The sequence below is a fragment of the Maniola hyperantus genome, chromosome 27 (genome assembly GCF_902806685.2).
Source record: "Maniola hyperantus chromosome 27, iAphHyp1.2, whole genome shotgun sequence".
NCBI lineage: Eukaryota > Metazoa > Arthropoda > Insecta > Lepidoptera > Nymphalidae > Maniola > Maniola hyperantus.
Window position 1 is genome coordinate 5,301,249 of NC_048562.1, and position 22,884 is coordinate 5,324,132.

Sequence of the window (22,884 nt, forward strand, 5' to 3'; positions counted from 1 at the left end):
CCTTTTCCTTTTATATATTTAGATTATTGTCTCTGTTACTAGCGACGCGCCCCGGCTTCGCACGGATAGCGTATTTCGCAGGGATCTATAGTTTTTTTGAAAACTAACTACCTATAGCCTATGTCACTCAGAAATAATGTAGCTTTCTGCTGGTGAAATAATTTTCAAAATCGGTTCATTAGTTCCGGAGATTACTTCCTACAAACAAATTTACAAACTTTACCTCTTATGAAGAGGTAAGGCTGACCTTTTTCACCTGTCCAAAATGCAATTAAAAAGGAAATAATTAAACTGCATCGGAAAAATAATAATATGTAACTGATAATAATTATACTAGTATCTATAATAGTACATAAATCCGCATATTATCATAACCCTCAAGCACGCACTCACGCATACTCTCTCTCCCACACACAAACACATACACTCGAACATACACACACACATACATATGTTGTGAATCACCTACTAGGTATTTTTACTAGTTAATTGACTTTTATATTTTCATATTAACTATTATATTATTGTAAAGCTTGTTTAAATTATCAAACGTACTGTTATAAATTTATAATTAATATCTATCTGTAAAAAATTGTAATCCTATTTGGCCTTATTTTCAGTCTGTTATTATGTAAAATTATATTGTACTAGCTGCCCCGGCGTACTTCGTACCGCCAAACAGTCGATTCAAGATTTTTTTTAATTTTTCTCTCCGTAAGAACCATCCTCGTACTTCAAGGAATATTATAAAAAAAGAATTAGCGAAATCGGTTCAGCGGTTCTCAAGATTTGCGATGACCAACACATTTGGTGATTCATTTTTATATTATAGATAGCTGATCCCCGCGGCTTCGCCCGCGTAGATTTAGGTTTTTAAAGGTCCCGTATAGCCTATGTCACTCAGGAATAATGTAGCTTTCTACTGGTGAAAGAATTTTTAAAATCGGTTCAGTAGTTCTAAAGATTACCCCCTACAAACAAACTTAACGACATTACCTCTTTATATAATACAACGGGCCGTGCAGCAGAAATCGTAATATTTTAATTTCGCCATAACTTCAAAACCAAACGTCCAATTTTAATCATTCAAAGACCAAATATTATCTCCATAAACTGTTCTTAGTGATGAAAGTGTGAAGAAATATTTTGATAAGGATTAATAGCATGAGTAAAATAAACGCGTTTAAATGTAGTCCAAAAAAAATTCAAGATTTTTAAATAAAAAAATGGTTGCTGTGCCTCACTCGACATAGATGGGTATAGTGTGTCGCGGACTTTTTTGTAGATATTTATAAGATCTACAATTAATTAGAACATTTTATGGTTCTATCTTTTATAGTTTAGGCAGCGTACGCAAAATAAGTAACTTTTCTGGTTGATTTTTTACACCTTGTGTCCGAAAAACCCAAATATCTTACGGAACCCTATTTTTTTCCAAAATAAAATATAGCCTATGTTACTCGTGGATAATGTAGCTTTCGAATGGTGAAAGAATTTTTAAAATCGGTCCAGTAGTTTTTGAGCCTATTCAGTACAAACAAACAAACAAACAAACAAACAAACAAACAAAGTTTTCCTCTTTATAATATTAGTGTAGATATATCGCTGTTGATTGCAAAAAACGAATAAAATAAAAATAAAACCCATGCAAAAAATCACGTCAATCCGTTGCACCGTTGCGACGTGATTGAAGGACAAACAAACACTTTCGCATTTATAATAAGGGTACTGAGGTACTGATTGTAACTAGCTGATGCCCGCGACTTCGTTTGCGTGGAATTTTGATTTTCCGGGATAAAAAGTAGCCTATATCACTCTCTTTATCTAAACCCATGCAAAAAATCACGTCAATCCGTTGCGCCGTTCTGACGTGATTGAAGGACAAACCAACAAACAAACACACTTTCGCGTTTATTATAAGGGTACTGAGGTACTGATTGTAACTAGCTGATGCCCGCGACTTCGTTTGCGTGGGTGTAGGTTTCTTAAAAGCCCGTGGGAACTCTTTGATTTTCCGGGATAAAAGTAGCTTATAATATTAGTATAGGACATAGCTGATATACTTTTAGATTATTAGTACTAGTATAGAAGATGTATTAAACCCATACCTACCCCTTATTATCGTTGAGACTTGAGATGATGATGATGACGATGATGATGATGACGATGATGATGATGATGATGATGATGATGATGATGATGATGATGATGATGATGGTGATGATGGTGATGATGATGATGATGATGATGATGATGATGATGATGATGATGATGATGATGATGATGATTTTTGCAGATGGGTGATGAAAATGACGGAGGCAAAGCACCGAGGATCGCTCTGAATGACGGCAACACGATGCCTGTGATGGGACTCGGCACGTTTCTAGGATTTGACGAGGTAAATGAGCCATGGGGCCATTATTCTTTTTCTCTCTCTTTGTGTCTTTCTGTCTGTCGTGTCTGTCAAGAAAGGTATTTCCCTTAGACCTAGAACCATGTTTGGCAGGTAGCCTGGTCTTTTACCACAAGTAAAGGTAAATTCCAGCACTAGGATTCACTAATTCTAGGTTAACGGGAAGTACCCTGTAGGTTTCTTGACAGACCGACAGACAACAAAGTGATCCTATAAGGGTTCCGTTTTTCCTTTTGAGGTACGGAACCCTAAAAACATCGCATTAATCGTGGTATCTATCGTCTTATCTACATTAAAATATTTCGTTAAACCACGATTTTTTTTTAAATTCATTATTGGTATACGCTTGAACACAATCACACCTGATGGTAAGTGATGAAGTGGCCTAAGATGGGACGTTTACGTTTAGAAGATGCCTATCAATCAATACTTATAATAAAACAGTAACAGGTCAAATTCTGTACATTGAAGATATTTTGAAATTTTTTTTTCGAGGGCACTCTATAATCGATACTGAACCCAAAACTGTAATTTTTTTCATTTTTGTCTGTCTATCTGTCTGTCTGTCTGTCTGTCTGTCTGTCTGTCTGTCTGTCTGTCTGTCTGTCTGTCTGTCTGTCTGTCTGTCTGTCTGTATCACGGCCGCGCATCACGCTGAAACTACTGAATGGATTCCAATGAAACTTGGTACGATTTGAGGTCATACTATGAGGAAGAATATAGGATACTTTTTATCCCGAAATTCAGCATGGTTCCCGTAGGAGAGGGGATGAAAGTTAAAATGTATACTGAGTTGTAATTCATTAACGCGTAGTCCGATTTCATTCATTCTTTTTTTGTTCGAATAAACTTTTACAAGTACTTACGAATAGTCAGATGCATCTACCACTGGTTCGGAATGCCTTTCCTACCGAGAAGAACCAGCAAGAAACTCGGCGGTTGCTCGGCGGTTGCTCTTTTCAAAGAATAGTCGATGTTGAATTGGTATAAAAGTTACGCTTACCATTATTGAACTTCAAGTTCCAACTCTTCAATACTGATGCTGCAGGGTACTGCACTCCTAATCTATGGGGTTTTAGGAACTGTTGATGGTGAATTAATATTGTACCATTTACTATTGCACCAAACCACGACTACATGATTGAACTCCGTTCACAAAAATCCACGCACTTCATCGAAATCCTATTCTATTCCAAACTTATTCGCCAGCGAGACAAGAGTGGAGAAGACGGATAGGGACGTGTGAGGGATGCAACGGATCAACGTGATTTTTTACATCATCATCAGCCTGCGGACGTCCACTGTTGGACTGCCTTCCCTAAAGAGCGCCACCACACCCGGTCTTCAGCCTTCCTCATCCAGCCACTTCCCGCCAGCCTCTTTATATCGTCGGTCCATCGTGCTGGAGGGCGTCCCGCACTATGCTTGCCTACCTACGCGGTCTCCACTCCAGGACTTTCCGGCTCCAACGGCCATCACCTCTACGACAGGCATGACCTGCCTTCTTTTATCCCGGAAAATAAAAGAGTTCCCATGGGCTTTTGAAAACCTACATCCACGCGGACGAAGTCGCGGGCATCAGCTAGTTATTAAATAAACTTGTGGTTTCAGAAAGGCCAGAAGAAAGTAGAAGAAGGGGAAGTGGAACTGCCCGTGAGCTGGGCGTTAGGTGCTGGTTACAGGTACGTAGTACAGTACGCCACAGAAAATAATGTACATCGGCATTTAGAATGACATTTCGGCTTTGTAGAGTGTTGTCTCTGTCACTCATACCCGTATGACGTTTTATCGGTCTCAATGACAGAGGCAATGCTCTACGATTCCGCTATCTCCTTCTAAATGTCGATGTACATTATTTTTTGCCGCGTACTGTTAAGCTTGTTTAGGAGATAGTGGTTACATTTTTATAGATTCGTCATGTCTGTCTGTCTGTCTGTCCGTCACAAGATTTTTACACAAAAATAAAAAATAAACAATAAACAATAAAATTTTTGTCTGTTTGAACGGGATAATCTTCGGAACGGCTGAACCTATTTTGACGTAACTTTCATAGACAAGTAAATCTGATCAAGTAGAGTTAATCAAAGAGTAATGTATGCTACTTTTAACCGACTGTCAAAAAAGGTTTGTGTTTTTCTACGTAGATACACAATTTATGCCGGCGATGGGTTGATCATGATGATGATGATGATGATGAAATATTTTAATAATTATTTACAGATTGATCGACACAGCCTCCCTGTACTTCAATGAAGAGCAAGTTGGTCTTGGAGTCAGAAGATCTGGAGTCCCGAGAGAAAATGTGTTTCTTGTTACGAAGGTACTAAGGCTGGGTTTCCTTTGGCGTCTCCCGGTTCAGGGTCTTGCCTCAAAATCAGCGCTGTGTGCTCTTGTGTTTCAAGGCATACAGCATAATGCTGAGCTGGAGCCTTTTTAGGGTTCCGTACCTCAAAAAGAAAAAAAGGAACCCTTATAGGATCACTTTGTTGTCTGTCTGTCTGTCTGTCAAGAAGCCTACAGGGTACTTCCCGTTGACCTAGAATCATAAAATTTGGTAGGTAGGTAGGTCTTGTAGCAGACATTTGGGGAAAAAACTGAAAAACTTGAATTTGCGGTTATATCACACAAAAAAAAATTAAATTGTGGTCATTAACTAATAATTAGTATTTTCAATTTTCAAAGTAAGATAACTATATCAAGTGGGGTATCATATGAAAGGTCTTCACCTGTATATTCTAAAACAGATTTTTATTTATTTTTATGTATCATAGTTTTTTTAATTATCGTGCAAAATGACGACTCAATACCCGAGTACGGAACTCTCGGTGCGCGAGCCTGACTTGCACTTGGCCGGTTTTTTTTAATATTTATGTTGATGATCTCCCTGACGCTGTGGTTAGCACTATATGGTCTCTTAAGTAGGAGTTCCCGTGATCGATTCTCGGTACGGAATTTTAGAAAATACAAATCCACGCGAATAATATCGCGTGACATCATCTAGTAAGTATTATGATAATTATTATTGATCCTTGGCCTTTAGTAAAGATTATTTTCTAAAATATTTAATTATTATTTATTTGATAAATACAATAATGAGTATCTACTTAATACCTATTTATTACTTATCTTTTTTTTTTTTTTTATTCAGATACAAGTTAGCCCTTGACTGCAATCTCACCTGGTGGTAAGTGATGATGCAGTCTAAGATGATAGCGGGCTAACCTGGAAGGGGTATGGCAGTTTTTATTAAACCCATATCCCTTTGGTTTCTACACGGCATCGTACTGGAACGCTAAATCGCTTGGCGGCACGGCTTTGCCGGTAGGGTGGTAACTAGCCACGGCCGAAGCCTCCCACCAGACCAGACCAGAAATTTAGAAATTATAAAATTCCAAACCCCTGCCAGGAATCGAACCCGGGACCTCCCCCACCAAGCCAGACCACAGCGCTCACCACTGCGCCAGGGAGGTCGTCAAAATCGTCGTATCTCGGGGAAAAGATCGTATTAGGCAATTCTACGGTAGGAAAGCAAAATTAAAAACCGGCCAAGTGCGAGTCAGGCTCGCGCCACAAGGGTTCCATACTACAGTCGTATTTATTGGACAGACAGACGGACAGACAGACAGACATCAGACAACAATCTGATCCTATAAGGGTTCCGGTTTTCCTTTTGAGGTACGGAACCCTAAAAATCTATTTCTCGGGTCACGTGGCCATATATGAGATCAGCCTGGTTACACGCACTAATTTTTAACCGACTAAAAGGAGGTGGGTCTCAATTCGGTCCGTTTTTCTTTATATACATGTATGTACATAGAGTTTTTCGAAGTTTCTGGACCGATTTGCAATTTTTTTTTAAATTTCAATGTTTTCAGCTGGGTCTCAACGAGCAAAGGGACGTGGTGGGGGCTCTGAGTAGATCCCTCAGTCGACTCAACATGACTTACGTCGATCTCTACTTGATACACAACCCTGTCGCTATCAAGGTAAGCTCAATTAGGGTTCCGTACCTCAAAAGAATAAAAGGGACCCTTATAGGATCACTTCGTTGTCTGTTGTGTCAGTCAAGAAAACCTACAGGGTACTTCCCGTTGACCTAGAATCATGAAAATTTTGATATGTTCACTCAGTACTGAAGCGACTGTTTATGCCATCTAGTAGCGACACTTTGCAGTTATCGTATGTGTTCGTAATCGAAACGTTTGTGATTGGTTGGTGATTCAAAATGGTTTGCGCCCAATGAGATTTGTGTCTCTATCATTTGTATAGGATTAAGCAACAAAGAGAGCGCTATACTAACTTGTTTCTATAGTCGACGCATTTCAAACTGAGTCGTCGAGTTATCTGTCTGTTTCGCTCGCACTTGCAAGTCGCAAGTAAGTGCGAGCGAAACAGACAGATAATTCGACGACTCAGTTTAAAATGCGTCGACTATAGTGAGTCTAGTAATTAGTGGCACTAATCATTTTTTCAGGCCGATGGAAGCGGAGACTTTGACGTCATAGACTACGTGGATACGTGGAAAGGAATGGAGGAAGCCAAGCGGCGAGGCCTGGCCAAATCCATCGGCATATCCAACTTCAATATTAGCCAAATGGAGAGACTTATGGACAACTGTGAGATCAAACCGGCTGTTTTACAAGTTGAGGTATAATAATAATTTATTGATGAGAATGCAGGGGACATACAGTTAGAATATCGGTTTGAGAGCTTTATACATCCTAGCAATAAATTAATGGCGTATGAGTATTTGATATTTAATGTATAGTACGTACAAAAATTATATAAAAAAAATTACTTCCAAAACCATTACAAAGTTAAAAATGACTTTTATTTCTACACGTGTACATTTATGTCGAAGTCGGGTGAGCTTTACGCTTTGATTTCTATTTCTTTTTCTAAATAATATCTGTCCCGGCTGTACTCACGTGTTTAGTCGATGTTAGCCCGACTAGTTTCGAACCCATCCGGGGTTCTTTTATTATGCTCGCCCGACTTCATACAAACATACACGTGAAGCAACAAAAGTTATTACAATAATTTCCGCCCTTCTGATTAGGATAGTATAAAATTCATCCATATTATGTCCAAGTTTTAACGTGCGAGAGTTTGGCAGAAATGCACGATAATGTCCATGTTGCACTCACCGTTTCACTATATGTGTGTTATACTACGCTCGTCCACCGTGTGTTTGAACTCTGGCCCTGACAGTAAAACTCTTCATTTCCCTTTCTGACTATGTTAGTATTATAACACATCTCTTTGCAGAAGCCTGCAAAGAGATATGTTCTATTCTCATAAGTTTACGAACTTTGGTCCTCACAGTAAACCAGACCTACTGACCAGTGCTCGATTTTGAAACCGTGTCCCGCCGCCCGCGCCTTCCTCGACGCAGGCTCCAGCTGTCTAAATACCGTAATCCTCGATTCCCAACAATAAATGCCGTTTTTATGAAAACCTAATATTATCTTCTTATGCACATTACACTCGGCTCATTTTCATTGTTTTCCATTGTTTTGGATTTGGATTGGTTTGGTTTTTTTGAATGTTTTTGATATTGTTTTTAATTGATTTTAATGTTCTTGAATGTTGTTGGTTGATTTTGATTGTTTTTAATTGTTTTCGGTTGTTCTTGATTGTTCTCGGTTGTTTTTTATTGTTTTCGAATGTTTTTAATGATTTTCGATTGATTTTAATGTTCTTGAATGTTTTTATTTGATTTTGATTGATTTTAATGTTTTTGATTGTTCTTGGTTGATTTTGATTGTTTTTAATTGTTCTCGGTTGTTTTTGAATGTTTTTCAATCGATTTTAATGTTCTTGATTGTTCTTGGTTGTTCTTAATTGTTTTTGATTGTTTTTGATTGTTCTTGATTGTTCTCGGTTGCTTTTAATGTTTTTTCGATGTTGCACGCCGCGTCGACAGTTTGAGGAAAAAAATAACTAAATTTTAAAGATTTTTTTTGTATGCCCTTACATGCTAGTGCAACATTATTTTATATTACCAAATTTCATTAAAATCCGTTCAGTAGTTAACGCGTGATACGGGCACAGACAGACAGACAAAAATTCAAAAAAAAATGTTTTGGTTTCTATATCGATAGTAATGTTTCCCCCGATTACAATTTTCAAAATATATCTAATGTACAGAAATTGTTCAGTTAATGTTTTACTATAAGTATAAATAGACTAGCTTATACCCGCGACTTCATCCGCGTGGACTACACAAATTTCAAACCCCTATTTCTCCCCCTTAGGGGTTGAATTTTCAAAAATCCTTTCTTAGAGGATGCCTACGTCATAATAGCTATCTGCATGCCAAATTTCGGCCCAATCCATCCAGTAGTTTGAGCTGTGCGGTGATAGTCAGTCAGTCACCTTTTCCTTTTATATATTTAGATATAATCAATATTTTATTACATGTTTCAGGTCAACCTAAATCTAGCTCAAAACATGATCCTAAACTTCACCAAAGCCAACAACATAGCGGTGATGGCATACACCCCCTTTGGCTCACTGTTCGAGAAGAAAACCGATGCGCCTCCCCCTAGAGTTGACAACCCAATCCTAGTGGGACTTGCCTTCAAATACAAGAAAACTGTACCTCAAATCGTACTTAGATATCTGGTAAGTTTATTTTATTTTTAACCCCTGGAACACCGCAGAGACGTAAGCTCTCTTTGCGTGTTCTGTCGCCTCTATAATGGAGAGTGTTCCGAAGAGTGGTTTGATCTCATTCCTCCCTCCTTTTTCTACAACCGCACCGCACGCCACCGCAAACAATTCCACCCTCACCACCTGGATTTCTGGAGCACTTCGACCACCCGTTGTGCCAGATCCTTTTTTCCACGCACATGCAAACTGCGGAATCAACTCCCTTCGGTGGTGTTCCCTTTAAGATTACAACATGGGGTTATTCAAGTGACGGACCAACAAATTCCTGAAAGGCCGGCAACGCATTGGTGGTTCTTCTGGTACTGCAAATGTTCATGGGCGGCGGTAATCACTTAAAATCAGGTGGCCCGCCTGCTCGTTTGCTCGCCATTTTTATTTAAAAAAAAAATTATTCAGATACAAGTCAGCCCTTGACTGCAATCTCACCTGGTGGTAAGTAACGATGCAGTCTAATGGGCAGATTACACCTACCGAGTACAGTGGCGAGTCAGTGTCCTCGGCCGAGTACTCGGTTGGTATAAACACTTTCGAGTGCAATTTCGCCGCAATTTCTCAGCCACAGCACTGTCTCGGCCGAGTGACATTTTACTGTCTCGCTTCGATACTCGGTAGGTGTAATCTGCCCATAAAATGGAAGCGGACTAACCTGGAAGGGTTATGGCAGTTTTTAAAAGACCAAATTTTTATTCCCGCAGAAATTACTCTATTTTTATGTTAAAAAATAGAAAAAAATGTCGTTTAAGGATTGTGACGTCATTATTCACCTTGAGTCTATGCCCCGCCAATAACGCAGCATCGACTCCTAGTGGCCCATTTATGCAACGTTCGTTGACCTCTAGCGTCAGTCAGATGTTTTATTTGCAACATAATATTGTGAACTTTTACATCTATAGGAATTTTGTTTATACATCTATAGGAATTTTACATTTATAGGAATTTTGTTTTTTTCGTGTTTTAAATGGTGTCGGGTTTTATAATGGTGTGTAGCAAAAACCATAACCTTATAGTTATGGTTTTTGCTAGCGTTCTGTACACCATGTATAGTTCGCACGCACTCATCCGATCCGAGTCCGTGAAAATACGTTCCTTTTTGTTTTGTATGGGATTTTATGACATGTCGTAGATAATCGCTGATATTCTCACGGATGACGGATAAACCTGATGACGTAAGGGCAGTGCGTAATCGCCGTCAGGCAGTTTTTATAGTGTTACTTTTACTTAATTGTTTTCCTGTATTTTATTGCCAATTCAGATATTGTCTGTTATCTCACAACGATAAAATGTCCATCATGAATTCCAGGATCATGATAGAACAGTTATTTAAAACATGCCCTTTTTTTTCAGGTACAAAAAGGTGTGATACCGATCCCAAAATCGATTCGTAAGGAGAGAATCGAGCAAAACATCGATATATTTGATTTTGAATTAAGTGATCAAGACATGCAAAGATTGGGTCAGTTCGATTTTGTATTTAGTTTATTTGATTTGATTTGATTTTAGCTTCTTAGGGGTTGGATTTCAAAACCCTTCATTCGTCATAATAGCTAGCTGCATGCCTCAGCTCGATCCGTCCAGTAGTTTAAACTTTAACTGTGCGTTGATAGATCAGTCAGTAGGTCACCTTTCCCTATTAAATAATAAATATCCCATATCTTTTTTCCCAGGTGAATTTAACAAGGACTATAGATCAGTGTGGCCATCCTTCTGGCAAGAGCACCCCTACTACCCATTCGAAAAGAAAGAGGTTGCAGAGCCTGACATCTTCAAATCAGGAAGGCAGAAAGAATAATATTAACTCGTATTCATTTTTTACTCATTTTTTTAATAAAAAAAAACTTAGTTAAGAAGTACCTACAAGTTACGTATTTTATCAGTGAAAATAAAGAAATTAAGTAAATTTTATCATACTTTAGACGTGTTGTTTAAATTTCTACAAACCTTGGATCCTTCAAAGGCTTTGAATGACTTAACAATAATGTTACTTTCTATAGCAATATTGATAATAATATTGCTTAGTATTCTTTTGTTTAATGAGTTAGAAGGAAATATTTTGGTGTAAGTGAGAAACTATACAATAAGCATCTAAGCACTATACATAATTGTAATTGCAAAGGTGTTTTCCAACGAAGTCTTTACGGGCTTACATTTTTGCTTATCTATGATTGTAAACCCCATAGAAAGACTATCATCATGATCAACCCATCACTGGCTCACTACAAAGCACGGGTCTCCTCTCAGAGTGAGAAGGGTTTTGGCCATAGTCCACCACGCTGGCCATGTGCTGGTTGGTAGGCAGACAGACAGAAATACTATAATATGAGGTTTTTATTATTAAGTAACATATTTACTGAAATAATGAAGGTAATTTTTTAAATATTATTTATTTGTTTAACGGTATAAATAGTAGGTACAAAGTGTTAAATAATAACAATTATTTTATACAATATGCTATACAACAATAATAACTCAAATTACAGGTTTTGCTTGAAACTTATATGATAGTTAAACTATACTAAGTATACAAAATATCAGAGATTGCTCATAATATCGCCGATCAACGGAACAGAGAAACTGAACATCAACTGAATTCTTTGACAATTTCACCGAATAAATGCGAAATTTCGTAACTAGGTATATTTTTTAACCGACTTCCAAAAAGAAGGTGGTTCTCAATGCGGCCCGTTTTTTTCTAGATTTTATAATTATACTTTTTACCATGACGCAGACTGAAAAATACGTTAAAATGGTGAAAAATGGGTGAAAATACGTTGAAATTATGAGGCAAATACAGCGACTTAGAATTTATATTTAGTTTTAAGTTTATTTTATGTACATCTACAAAATCAAGGGGAAGTAAATAGTAATAATTGTTAAAGTGAACATTTCTGGTAATACTCACATTGTTCATAAAAACACAACACGTTACTGCACTCGAATATTAAAATTGTCATTAGTCTTCGGGAGAGGTTTTTAGTACGTTATATTTCTTCTTTGACACCACTCTACAATAAAGGAAATCAGAATGTCTGTAGGTTATGATAATAATTGATGTCTAGCAAAAGAAACTGTAAAATTGCATTAATTATCTAAGTAAAGTGCATTATTGTATGTAATGCATTTCAACACAATGTTCACAACGACACAACATTTGATTGCGCCAAATATCAACGTCCTAATTAGCTAAGTCCATAGTTCTTCGTGGGGTTTTTGGTAAGTTCTATTTCTTCCTAATGGCAATTAACTCTCTGTTGAGCTCGCCGTCTTGTAGATCATTTGACTTTGTCCTTAGAGTTTTACAGCTTGTTGCGCTCTAAAATGTCTATAGGATATGATAAATGATTGGGTTTAAGTTTACTAAAAGACTAAACATTGTTATAATTGTCTAAGTAAAAGGTCACTTTTATATGTAATGCATTTTAAAACAATATTCACTACGACACAACATTTAATTGCGCCAATTATCAATGTCCTTAATTCTTCGTGGGGTTTCTGGTAAGTATTACTTCTTCTTAATGGCAAGCAACTCTCCGTTGTGCTCGTCTTCTTTAAGAACAACGTTGTTCTTAGTCTTACAGCTGGTTGCGCTCTTAAATGTCTATAGGATATGGATATGATAAATGATTGGGTTTGAGTTTAGCAAAAGAAACTGTAAATTGCATTAATTGTCTAAGTAAAGTGCACTATTTGTATGTAATGCATTTCAACACAATGTTCGCAACGACACAACACTTAATTGCACCAAATATCAACGTCCTAATTAGCTAAGTCCTTAGTTCTTCGTGGGGTTTCTGGTAACTTCTATTTCTTCTTAATAGCAAGGAACTCCCCGTTGAGCTCGTCTTCTTGTAGGACAGAGCATTTGACGTTTGCCTCGAAGTCGCACTGCTGGGTTCGCTCGTTGAAGTACAGTCCGTCCGAGCAGTACGCTGTCTGCGGAATGCCTCTCACGCAGTGCCAGTAGCGCTGGCAATCACCCCTAACAAGCCAAATAATAAACATTAGAACAATAATAATCCATACTTAATAGTATAATTACGAAAGTGTGTTTCTCTGTCTGTCAGCTTTTCACGGCCCAGCCATTCAACTGATTTTGAAATTTGGTTCAGATATAGCTGGCATCCCGAGGATGGACATAGGCTACTTATTATCCCGAAAAATCGACAAGTTCTATGGTCTAATGGACATAATCTATTTGATACAGAGTTACAGACCTCAGCCGTGCCGTAATCCACACACACAAATCGAGGGGACAGACCGGTGTTCCAGTAGTAGTATTAGTAATAAAATCATGCTTAAATAGAGTGTTGGATATGTATGATACTAGGAAGACTTACTTATAAGCCACAAGTCGCGACGCGTCATCCGCTCTTAAGCAATTGAGGCTGGTGTCGAAACTGGGAGACTTGCCGGGGGGTTCGATGTTGAGAGGTCTGATTTTGTTCGCTACACCATCACCTGTTAGCAGAGAGCCTGAAAGACATTACAGGATTTTTAGAATTAAAATTATAAAGGTGCTGGAATGGCGACCTCGCATCGTTGGAGAACCCCCCATTAGGTTGACAGACGACATTAAACGTGTCGCAGGGAGTGGCTGGATGTCGGCGGCTCCGTACCTCAAAATGAAAAAGCGGCCAAGTGCGAGTCAGGCTCGCGCAATGAGGGTTCCGTACTACAGTCGTATTTTTTCGACATTTTGCATGATAATTCAAAAACTATGATGATTAAAAATCTGTTTTAGAATGTACAGGTGAAGACCTTTCATATGATACCCCACTTGATATAGTCACTCACTTCGAAAGTTGAAAATACTAATTATTAGTTCATGACCACAATTAAATTTTTTTGTGTGATCTAACCCTAAATTCACGGTTTTCAGACTTTTCCCCAAATGTCAGCTATAAGATCTACCTACCTGCCAAATTTCATGATTCTAGGTCAACGGGAAGTACCCTGTAGGTTTCTTGACAGACAGACAGACAACAAAGTGATCAAAGAACCCTAAAAACGGATCACTTTGTTGTCTGTCTGTCTGTCATGAAACCTACAGGGTACTTCCCGTTGACCTAGAATCATGAAATTTGGCAGGTAGGTAGGTCTTATAGCAGAAATAAGGGGAAACATCTGAAAACCGTGAATTTGTTAACACAAAAACTAATAATTAGTGTTTTCAATTTCCAAAGATAACCACATCAAGTGGGGTATCATATGAAAGGGCTTCATCTGTGCATTGTAACACAAATTTTTATTTATTTTTATGCATCATAGTTTTTGATTTATCGTGCAAAATGTCGAAAAAATACGACTAATACGGAACCCTCGCTCGGTGCGCGAGCCTGACTCGCACTTGGCCGGTTTTTCCTTTTGAGGTAAGGAACACTAAAAAAAGCAAAGATCACTACCGTAAAGTGAGTCGGCGTTGTCACTCAACCAGTCTTCACCAGAACCTTCGTCGCGCTCTCGGAAGATGCATTTCGTGTGATCGGGCCAGTTGCACGTCTGAAAAGACATACATAGAATAATTTTATTTAAGTAAAAAAAATACGTAATCATTATACGTAGGTGTAATTCATATGATTTTATTAAACAACCATTTATATTAAAAAATATATATATGTCGGAGAATATTATAATGCATACGAACGTACGACGTCATAATCCTTATTAAAACGAGTTGAATAGAACCTACTCGTAAATTAAGAAGTACAATCCATTATCAGTCAATAGTGCTTTCTGTCGACCCATATCCGTTGTCGAGAGGCTGACAGCGTCGCACGTACGCATTGACAATCTGGAGTAAATGTGTTCTGTGTTGACAATTGGCAAGGATAAGAAAAACAACATGTCAGACATTGGAAGTCATCACATGGAATTGAATCTAAACGATTCTCCGATATATATTCAAATCCTTGGTGCCAGGTTAAAATACACTAATTCCAATTACAGGCGGATAAGTCATGCGAAAGAACTTAGAATTAATAGCTTATGTAAAAACACCAAGAGAGAGCCAGCGCGTGCCAGACCTTCGGTATTTTATAAAAGTCGAAAGTTTCTCTGCGTATTTCCCAACACAAGGAGCAACGATCAGTGACTATGAAGTTTGGGTCGTGGTCGGTTTGGGAGATAACAGGTACCTATACAGTGCGACAAGGCTATCTTTTCGCGTGGCGAAAATTGGAACTAACGTTGCCGTCAAGTGTCCCCTTTGTTCTTGTTTGAATATTCTAAGCCTTTGTTCTCCAACAGCGCCCCCCTGTCAATGTCATTCAAGTGCCAAGGGAGCCCTGTCGCACTGTAGATAATAAATGGGAAAAAACTTATGTCAAACTTTAATTTTAATTTTTTTATATTTTCTTCGGAATAGTAGGTACCTACTCATTAGAAATCACGACATTCATTGCCAAAATCAAATCAAAAAATAATAATCAAGAGTCTTATACGGCACGGAGACGGCATCATCACTTACCACCAGGTGAGATTGCTGTATAGGGCTAACTTGTATTTGCTAAAAAAAAACTTTACTTACCTGTAGAACAAAATCAAAGTGGAGGTTTGCAGGGCAGGTGAACATCACCTCTTCTCCATGGACGCACATGAAGTACTTGGTGCAGTCGTAGAAGTGGGGTAGTAGCAGGAATATCTGAAAAAATATGTTTAAAAAAATCAAAACAAGAAATCTTTTGCATTTTTTATTTTATTTATTAGGAACACAAACAATACGTTAATTTAACACAAACTACGACACTTATAAAGAAACAGGCTGATAAACGTATCTATAAAATGTGTACACAGCATTTGCAAAATACCTTGACAAATAAAAAGAACTTAACTAACTACTTAACTAAACAAATAACTAAGTTACTTAGGAGATGAACCCACCGTTTGCATTAATAATATCAGTATGGATAGATTAGAACGGACACCAATTACGCTAATTATATTACTCATTTGGTGTTTAAGTTCGATTGGGAAGTCCTCGCCTCGTCCTTCCAATGTTACACGGCCGGCAATTTGGTATTTGACTCCAATTTTTTTATTACTTTATTATAAACTAGGATAAAAATAATGACGTAAACTGAAAAACTAATTAAATCGATCAAATAACAAAAAGTTATAAGCATTTAAATATTTCTGATTAGACAGAGATAGCGATATAACATTTTGACGTCACACCTCACTAATGCCATTGTAGCTTCGTGCGGTTTCATATTTTTCGTTTTGCGAGAAAGGGATAGATGACCCTCCCACTCCAAAATTAAAATGCCTGTAACTTTGTAAATCTTTGTTGGATTTTAATATTTTTTTCAGCGTACGTCATCATTTTTATACTAGTTTATAATAAAATAATAATATTTATCAAATTCAAAAGTACGAAAATACCCAATTGCTTTATTTCCGGCCTGGACAGTAATGTACACCATTTTGTATTTTACGGCCGCCATTTTAGTTTCATAATGCCAGCGATGTCATTTGCTGGTGCGTCCCTGTTTCGATTCCTGACGTGTTCCTGAAGTAAGTTCCACGTACCTCTCCTTTAGGATCACATGACAGCGTGTTGGGGTCTACGCCCTCGAACGACCCTCGGACAGTGCGAGCTACGCAGCTCACTAAGACAAGAAGTGACACGATATGGTTACCTGAAAAAAATATTAATTATAGTATTTTTATCTCACGAAGCGACGCGCTCTTTACTTGTGACAAAGTGATCCTATAAGGCTTATAGGATCGCTTTGTTGTCTGTCTGTCTGTCAAGAAATCTACAGGGTACTGGGTACTTCCCGTTGACTTAGAATCATGAAATTTGGCAGGTAGGTAGGTCTTATAGCAGACATTAGGGAAAAAATCTGAAAACCGTAAAGTTGTGGTTACATTACATAAAAAAAAATTGTGGTCATGAACTAAAAATTTGTGTATTTTTCAATTTTCGAAGTACGATAACTATTATCAAGTGGGGTATCATATGAAAGGGCTTCACTTGTGCATTCTAAAACAGATTTTAATTTATTTTTATGCAACATAATGTAACCACGAATTCACGGTTTTCGGATTAATCCTTTACTAGTGCTATAAGCATGATGATGTCAAAGGGATGTACCCTATAGGTTTCCTTGACAGACAGATAGACAATGAAGTGATCCTGTAAGTGTAAGGGTTCCTATCTCATTGAGGTACGGAACTCTAAAAAAGTAGAGGGAAAACCTTGTAAAATTTCACGGTTTTTCCTGTCAAGTCCAAGATTTTAATATTCATAATAAAATTTGCATTATAATCTCGTATCGCATTACCAATCGATGAAAACATGAAAATCAACTCCGAACTTACATTAGCTACACTTGTTTGATTAGTTTTTAGATTGGTATCAATGTCTTATCAATTATTTTGTGAACTTGTTATCAAATCATTGCTGTTAATTTTAATCAGTTAGTTACATTTAAAATTCTTTCGACATTTTTAAAACCGGCGTACATGCAAAATAGCTAACATGCAAAATTCCAAAATAATAATAGCGATTAAGTTATTTACGATTAATTTTTTTTTAAGAATATTAGCCAAGGTAATTGCTGACTAATATTCCCCTTTCCCCTCCAATTAAGCGTAAAGCTTGTGCTAGGGGTAGGTACGACAATAGTGCAACGGGTGGGGTTTGAATCGGTGACTTTCGGTTTTCAGTTCGCTCATTTAACCGTTGAGCTATCGAGGCTTCGTATACCTTAAATTAAAATCGGTAAGATTGTATGAAAATTGAAAAATCACTTTAAGTGAAACCTGTGAAATACCTGTGACTTAAAAAATTCACTACATGAAAATAATTTCAAATTAGTTAGACCGTACCTAAAGATGATTTTACTTAGTATTGTGGTAAAAAAAAATGTTAATTCTTCATCTGTGGCATATTTATATTTTGTCTATAGCTAGTATATAGTAGGTAATCTATGGTCTATAGCCTGGGCTCAAAAAGACTGGAGCTCAGAGCCGTATAGCCAGTTGAAGAAAAAACAAATTGTCCATGGACAAATGTCATTCTTTTTCTTAAAAAAACTTGTTTTTGCTTGTTTTTTCGCTTGTTTATACAAAAATTGCCAAATAAATCAGAAAAATTAGAAAGGATAAAGAAACATTAGTTTCAATAAAGTTAAGTTTTTGAAAAAATTGTGAACAGTGATTGATTTCAAGTCAATAATAAACAAATATTATTTGTTAGTTTGTTATTTTTGCATGTGGGCTGTGATTTAAATAATGTCTTCATCGGATTCTGACGATGGCTTTTATAGCAATGTAAATGTATTTAAAAACATTAGACTCGCTCGAGAGCAATTACGAAAAGACCTGGAATGCGAAGAGGGTTCAACGAATAATACCGGGAAAAGTCATGAATGCAGCGGTACTGTAGAAAATGATGTAACTGTGACAAAAATTGCGGAAAATTTACGAAGTAACACTGCTAATGATTCGCTTGTTGATTCAGTGGAGGATGATTTGATTTTGGACGAAATAATTGCAAAAAATTCGAAGCCCGCTCGAGGAAGAGGCCGAGGTCGGGGCAGGAAAAAGAAAGAAACCACTGTAGAGCCTCCAAAACCCCCTGCAGTTAGTAACACACGAGGTAGAGGCAGAGGTAGAGGTGAAAAAAGAGGTAGGGCATCGAAAAACAATGTCACAGACACTGAAATAAGTAATGCATTAGACACGATTGAATCATTAAATGGCACAAGTAATAGGCGGAATGGAAGGAACAGTTCAACATCACAAGTAGATAATTCAATGATTGCAAATATACTAAACGGATTAACAGGTAGGAGTAGAGGTAGAGGTAGAAAAAGGAGAGCAACTTATTCACCAAACAGTTCCGTTGAAGAGGTATTAGACGGTTTACAAACTGGTAATGTTACTAGAAGGGGTCGGAGTTATCCATCACGACGATGTAGAGGAAGGGGCAATCAATGGCAATCAATCATGAATATGGTGTTACCAAGTATTATGACTTCGAGTTACCCTATATATAGTGTCGGTAATACCGATGAATATTACGATAAATCTGATGATGTACCATTATTTAGTAAGCCTACCAGTGATCTTCCAACCAAAGTAACGGACGATGTAGTCATGTTAGATAACGAAGAAACAGATGCAGAGGACAATGAACCGTTATCCGTGAAAGTCATATGGAAAAGTCTGGATATCTCAAAATTCACGATACGAAAGTACCAAAAGTTAACGCAAATATTTGATCATTTTTCGCAAAAGGAAAACGTTGGTAAAGACAAGTTACTGTTCACGTACAACAATAAAATCTTAACTTGTAACGATACACCGGCGTCAATAGATTATAATATCGCCAAGTTCATAGATGGAGGAGTCGTTAGTCAAAGTATAAAAAACATAGTTCACGAAAAGACTACAATTAACGGAATCCAGATTAAGTTTCAATGTCAAAATAGTAAAAAGCCTGTAGAAATAACGATTGGAAAAGATGATAAAGTATCGTTAGCGATGACACAATGCGCTGAACGCTTGGAGCTTCCATTGAATAAGCTAAAGTTTGAATTTGATGGTGACATTGTTGTAGGTAAGACTATTCCCCCCACCCATCGCTGGCTCACTTCAGAGCACGGGTCTCCTCTCAGAGTGAGAAGGGTTTTAGCCATAGTCTACCACACTGGCCATGTGCGGATTGGTAGACTATTTTACATATATAAATTACATATAAAAAAACCAGCAAAGTTATTTTTTCGACATTTTGCACGATAATTAAAAAACTATGGTGCATAAATATAAATAAAAATCTGTTTTAGAATGCACAGGCGAAGTCCTTTCATATGATACCCCACTTGATATAGTTATCTTACTTCAAAAATTGAAAATACTAATTATTAGTTCATGACTACAATTTAATTTTATTTGTGTAATGTAACCACAAATTGCACTATTGTCGTACCTACTCCTAGCACAAGCTTGACGCTTAGTTGGAGAGGAAAGGGGAATATTAGTCATTTAACATGGCTAATATTCTTTTAAAAAAAAAAAAAAAAAAAAAAAAAAATTCACGGTTTTCAGATTTTTCCCCTAATGTCTGCTATAAGACCTACCTACCTGCCAAATTTCATGATTCTACGTCAACGGGAAGTACCCTGTAGGATTCTTGACAAACAGACAGACAGACAGACAGTCAACAAAGTGATCCTATAAGGGTTCTGTTTTTCCTTTTAAGGTACGGAATTCAAAGACAATTGCTTACATTTTTTAATTTTTTTCAGGCACTAACACTCCACAACAGATGGGTCTAGAAAATGGAGACTGCATTGATGTCATCATACTTAGCTGAATTTATTTTTGACTAGATTAAGGTTTTTAATAATTCCGTGTCAATAAAGGTCTAAACGCAGTAAATATAGTTAATACTAGCTGATGCCCGCGACTTCGTCCCTGTGGAATTAGGTTTTTTAAAAATCCCGTGGGAATTTGATTTTCTGGAATAAAAAGTAGCCTATGTCACTCTCCAGCTCTTTATACCCATATACCCATGCAAAAAATCACGTCAATCCGTTGCTCCGTTGCGACGTGATTGAAGGACAAACCAACAAACAAACACACTTTCGCATTTATAATAAGGGTACTAATTGACTGACTGACAGATCTATCAACGCACAGCTCAAACTACTGGACGGATCGGACTGAAATTTGACATGTAGATAGCTATTATGACGTAGGCATCCGCTAAGAAAGGATTTTTGAAAATTCAACCCCTAAGAGGGTGAAATAGGGATTTGAAATTTGTGTAGTCCACGCGGACGAAGTCGCAAGCATAAGCTAGTAATTGATATTAATATTTGTTTTCCCATGACAAAAGTGGCCCATGTCCGTCCCCGGTATGCAAGCTATCTCTAAGTCTGAACGAAATTTCATATACATCGGAAAAGCTAGCCGACAGACAGACACACTTTCGCATTTATTAGGATTTGAATTTAATGTTTGTCATGTATAAAAACCTACCTACATCATTTGTTTACCTTTTTATAATAAAAAGATAATACAAGTGGGTAAGTAAATATCGTATTATTTAACATAATAATGTTTTATTAATAACTAGCTGATCCCCGCGGCTTCGCCCGCGTAGATTTAGGTTTTTAAAGATCCCGTATAGCCTATGTCACTCAGGAATAATGTAGCTTTCTACTGATGAAAGAATTTTTAAAATCGGTTCAGTAGTTCCAAAGATTACCCCCTACAAACAAACTTACAAACATTACCTCTTTTTATAATAGTATAGATATGGATATTATTATTAGAATTACATGTTTTAATTTAGTTGTGTATTGTATTTTGTAAATTTATTTGTAATAATTAATTATTATTGATTATAATTATTGTAATTTTATTTAAAATGTTTATTTATTTTTACCCGACTACCAAAGCCAAAAGGAAGGGTTATGATTTTAGCATGGGTTATAAGTCCCGCAATTTGCTAATGCGCGTGGCCGCCATTTTAGAGACGTCAGTACTAGACTGAAGTTTCGAGCTGATGGTATATTTTTACTTAAATATACGTCAAATGATGTCATTTTGATGTAAATGAGACATGGTTCCAGCGCAATAGCAATTTGCGGGACATTATATTAATGTTTAACTGCCAGAAGGCTTCAATAGACCTAAATAAACAGACATACACATCGAATGGATCATTTTAGTAAAGTTTGCCTTGATGTTTCCATTTGTATAGTGCATTCAAAATAAACTGGCGTGTTTCCACTTGAGACCGTCATTAGCAATAACAGTAGGATTACATTCGACATGCCACGTAAACAAGAGGGGTAATAAACCAAACACTCATACAGCCGTACTCAGAGTCGCTTAATCGTTACTTAAGTTTAGTTAAAACGAGACAGCTATATTTCTCACATTTAAATCTGTCTCGTTTTAACTCAATCTTAAGTAACAATTAGCGACTCTGAGTACGGCTGATAGAGCCCATTAATTTTTGATGGAGTCAAAAATCAAAACGTTTATTCAAAGCAGCCTCATTGAATTCACCCGCCACGGCTTAATCCTGTTGTTATTGTTAATGACGGTCTCAAATGGAAACACGCCAGTTTATTTTGAATGCACTAATATCATGTCGCATTGTCGCACGTTGTTGCTTCGACGTAAAACACTACGTATATTTACGTACCGATCATTTTTTTTTTAAATTTGCGTTTTTTTAAATCACTGCACTTCCTTGAATAGCACTTTAATTAGGACTATTGGATTTTTTGTATTTCCCTAATCTTATATAGATTTTGTTTACACTAGCATTTTCACGCGAGTTTGCTTAGGAAATTAAAAAACCTGGCCAAATGCGAGTCAGGCTCGCGCAACGAAGGTTCTGTACTACAGTCCTATTTTTTCGACATTTTGCACGATAATTCAAAAACTATGATGCATAAAAATAAATAAAAATCTGTTTTAGAATGCACAGGTGAAGACCTTTCATAATATGATACCCCACTTGATATAGTTACCTTACTTCGAAAATTGCAAATACTAATTATTAGTTCATGACCACAATTTAATTTTTTTTGTGTGATGTAACCAAGAATTCACGGTTTTCAGATTTTCCCCTAATACCAGCTAAAATACCCACCTACCTGCCAAATTTCATGATTCTAGGTCAACGGGAAGTACCCTGTAGGTTTCTTGACAGACAGACAGACGCATTCGCTTTACCGAATTTTATATTAATATCTATGAAAACAAAGTTCAGGTGGACCCAAAAACAAAATGCTATCGCAAAATAGCCTTTACTGCATCGCAATAAAGTG

The 22,884-nt window shown here is 37.1% G+C and overlaps 3 protein-coding genes across 4 annotated transcripts; 2 read left to right on the top strand and 1 right to left on the bottom strand.

Moving 5' to 3' along the window:
* Positions 1 to 2,296: 2,296 nt before the first annotated feature.
* On the top strand, positions 2,297 to 11,000 carry LOC117994669 (aldo-keto reductase AKR2E4-like). Its single transcript, XM_034982623.2, has 8 exons — positions 2,297 to 2,398; positions 4,025 to 4,095; positions 4,634 to 4,733; positions 6,289 to 6,399; positions 6,888 to 7,061; positions 8,843 to 9,040; positions 10,433 to 10,541; positions 10,753 to 11,000. Exons 1-8 carry the CDS (start codon positions 2,297 to 2,299, stop codon positions 10,875 to 10,877), a joined length of 990 nt encoding a protein of 329 aa, XP_034838514.1. The 3' UTR covers positions 10,878 to 11,000.
* Positions 11,001 to 11,456: 456 nt separating this feature from the next.
* On the bottom strand, positions 11,457 to 22,313 carry LOC117994670 (peritrophin-1-like). 2 transcript variants are annotated; one of them, XM_034982625.2, is made up of 6 exons: positions 22,254 to 22,313; positions 16,613 to 16,722; positions 15,612 to 15,725; positions 14,488 to 14,584; positions 13,423 to 13,558; positions 11,457 to 13,064 (listed from the first exon to the last, which is right to left on the bottom strand). In XM_034982625.2, exons 1-6 carry the CDS (start codon positions 22,258 to 22,260, stop codon positions 12,887 to 12,889), a joined length of 642 nt encoding a protein of 213 aa, XP_034838516.1. In that variant the 5' UTR covers positions 22,261 to 22,313; the 3' UTR covers positions 11,457 to 12,886. The 2 variants fall into 2 exon arrangements, with proteins under 2 accessions (XP_034838516.1, XP_069364170.1); XM_069508069.1 differs by lacking the exons at positions 16,613 to 16,722; positions 22,254 to 22,313 and adding an exon at positions 15,965 to 15,988.
* Positions 18,070 to 21,468, top strand: LOC138404355 (DNA repair protein Rad60-like). The gene is made up of 2 exons (XM_069508082.1): positions 18,070 to 19,652; positions 20,341 to 21,468. Exons 1-2 carry the CDS (start codon positions 18,323 to 18,325, stop codon positions 20,406 to 20,408), a joined length of 1,398 nt encoding a protein of 465 aa, XP_069364183.1. The 5' UTR covers positions 18,070 to 18,322; the 3' UTR covers positions 20,409 to 21,468.
* Positions 22,314 to 22,884: the final 571 nt, after the last annotated feature.

Coding starts and splice junctions, on each gene's coding strand:
- LOC117994669 (XM_034982623.2), top strand. CDS start 2,297: ATGGGTGATGAAAATGACGGAGGCAAAGCACCGAGGATCGCTCTGAAT. Junction 4,096..4,633: donor GCGTTAGGTGCTGGTTACAG/GTACGTAGTACA, acceptor AATTATTTACAG/ATTGATCGACACAGCCTCCC. Junction 10,542..10,752: donor TCAAGACATGCAAAGATTGG/GTCAGTTCGATT, acceptor CTTTTTTCCCAG/GTGAATTTAACAAGGACTAT.
- LOC138404355 (XM_069508082.1), top strand. CDS start 18,323: ATGTCTTCATCGGATTCTGACGATGGCTTTTATAGCAATGTAAATGTA. Junction 19,653..20,340: donor TGATGGTGACATTGTTGTAG/GTAAGACTATTC, acceptor AATTTTTTTCAG/GCACTAACACTCCACAACAG.
- LOC117994670 (XM_034982625.2), bottom strand. Junction 15,726..16,612: donor CATGTGATCCTAAAGGAGAG/GTACGTGGAACT, acceptor ATATTTTTTCAG/ATATTCCTGCTACTACCCCA. Junction 13,065..13,422: donor TCGCGACTTGTGGCTTATAA/GTAAGTCTTCCT, acceptor TTGGCTTGTTAG/GGGTGATTGCCAGCGCTACT.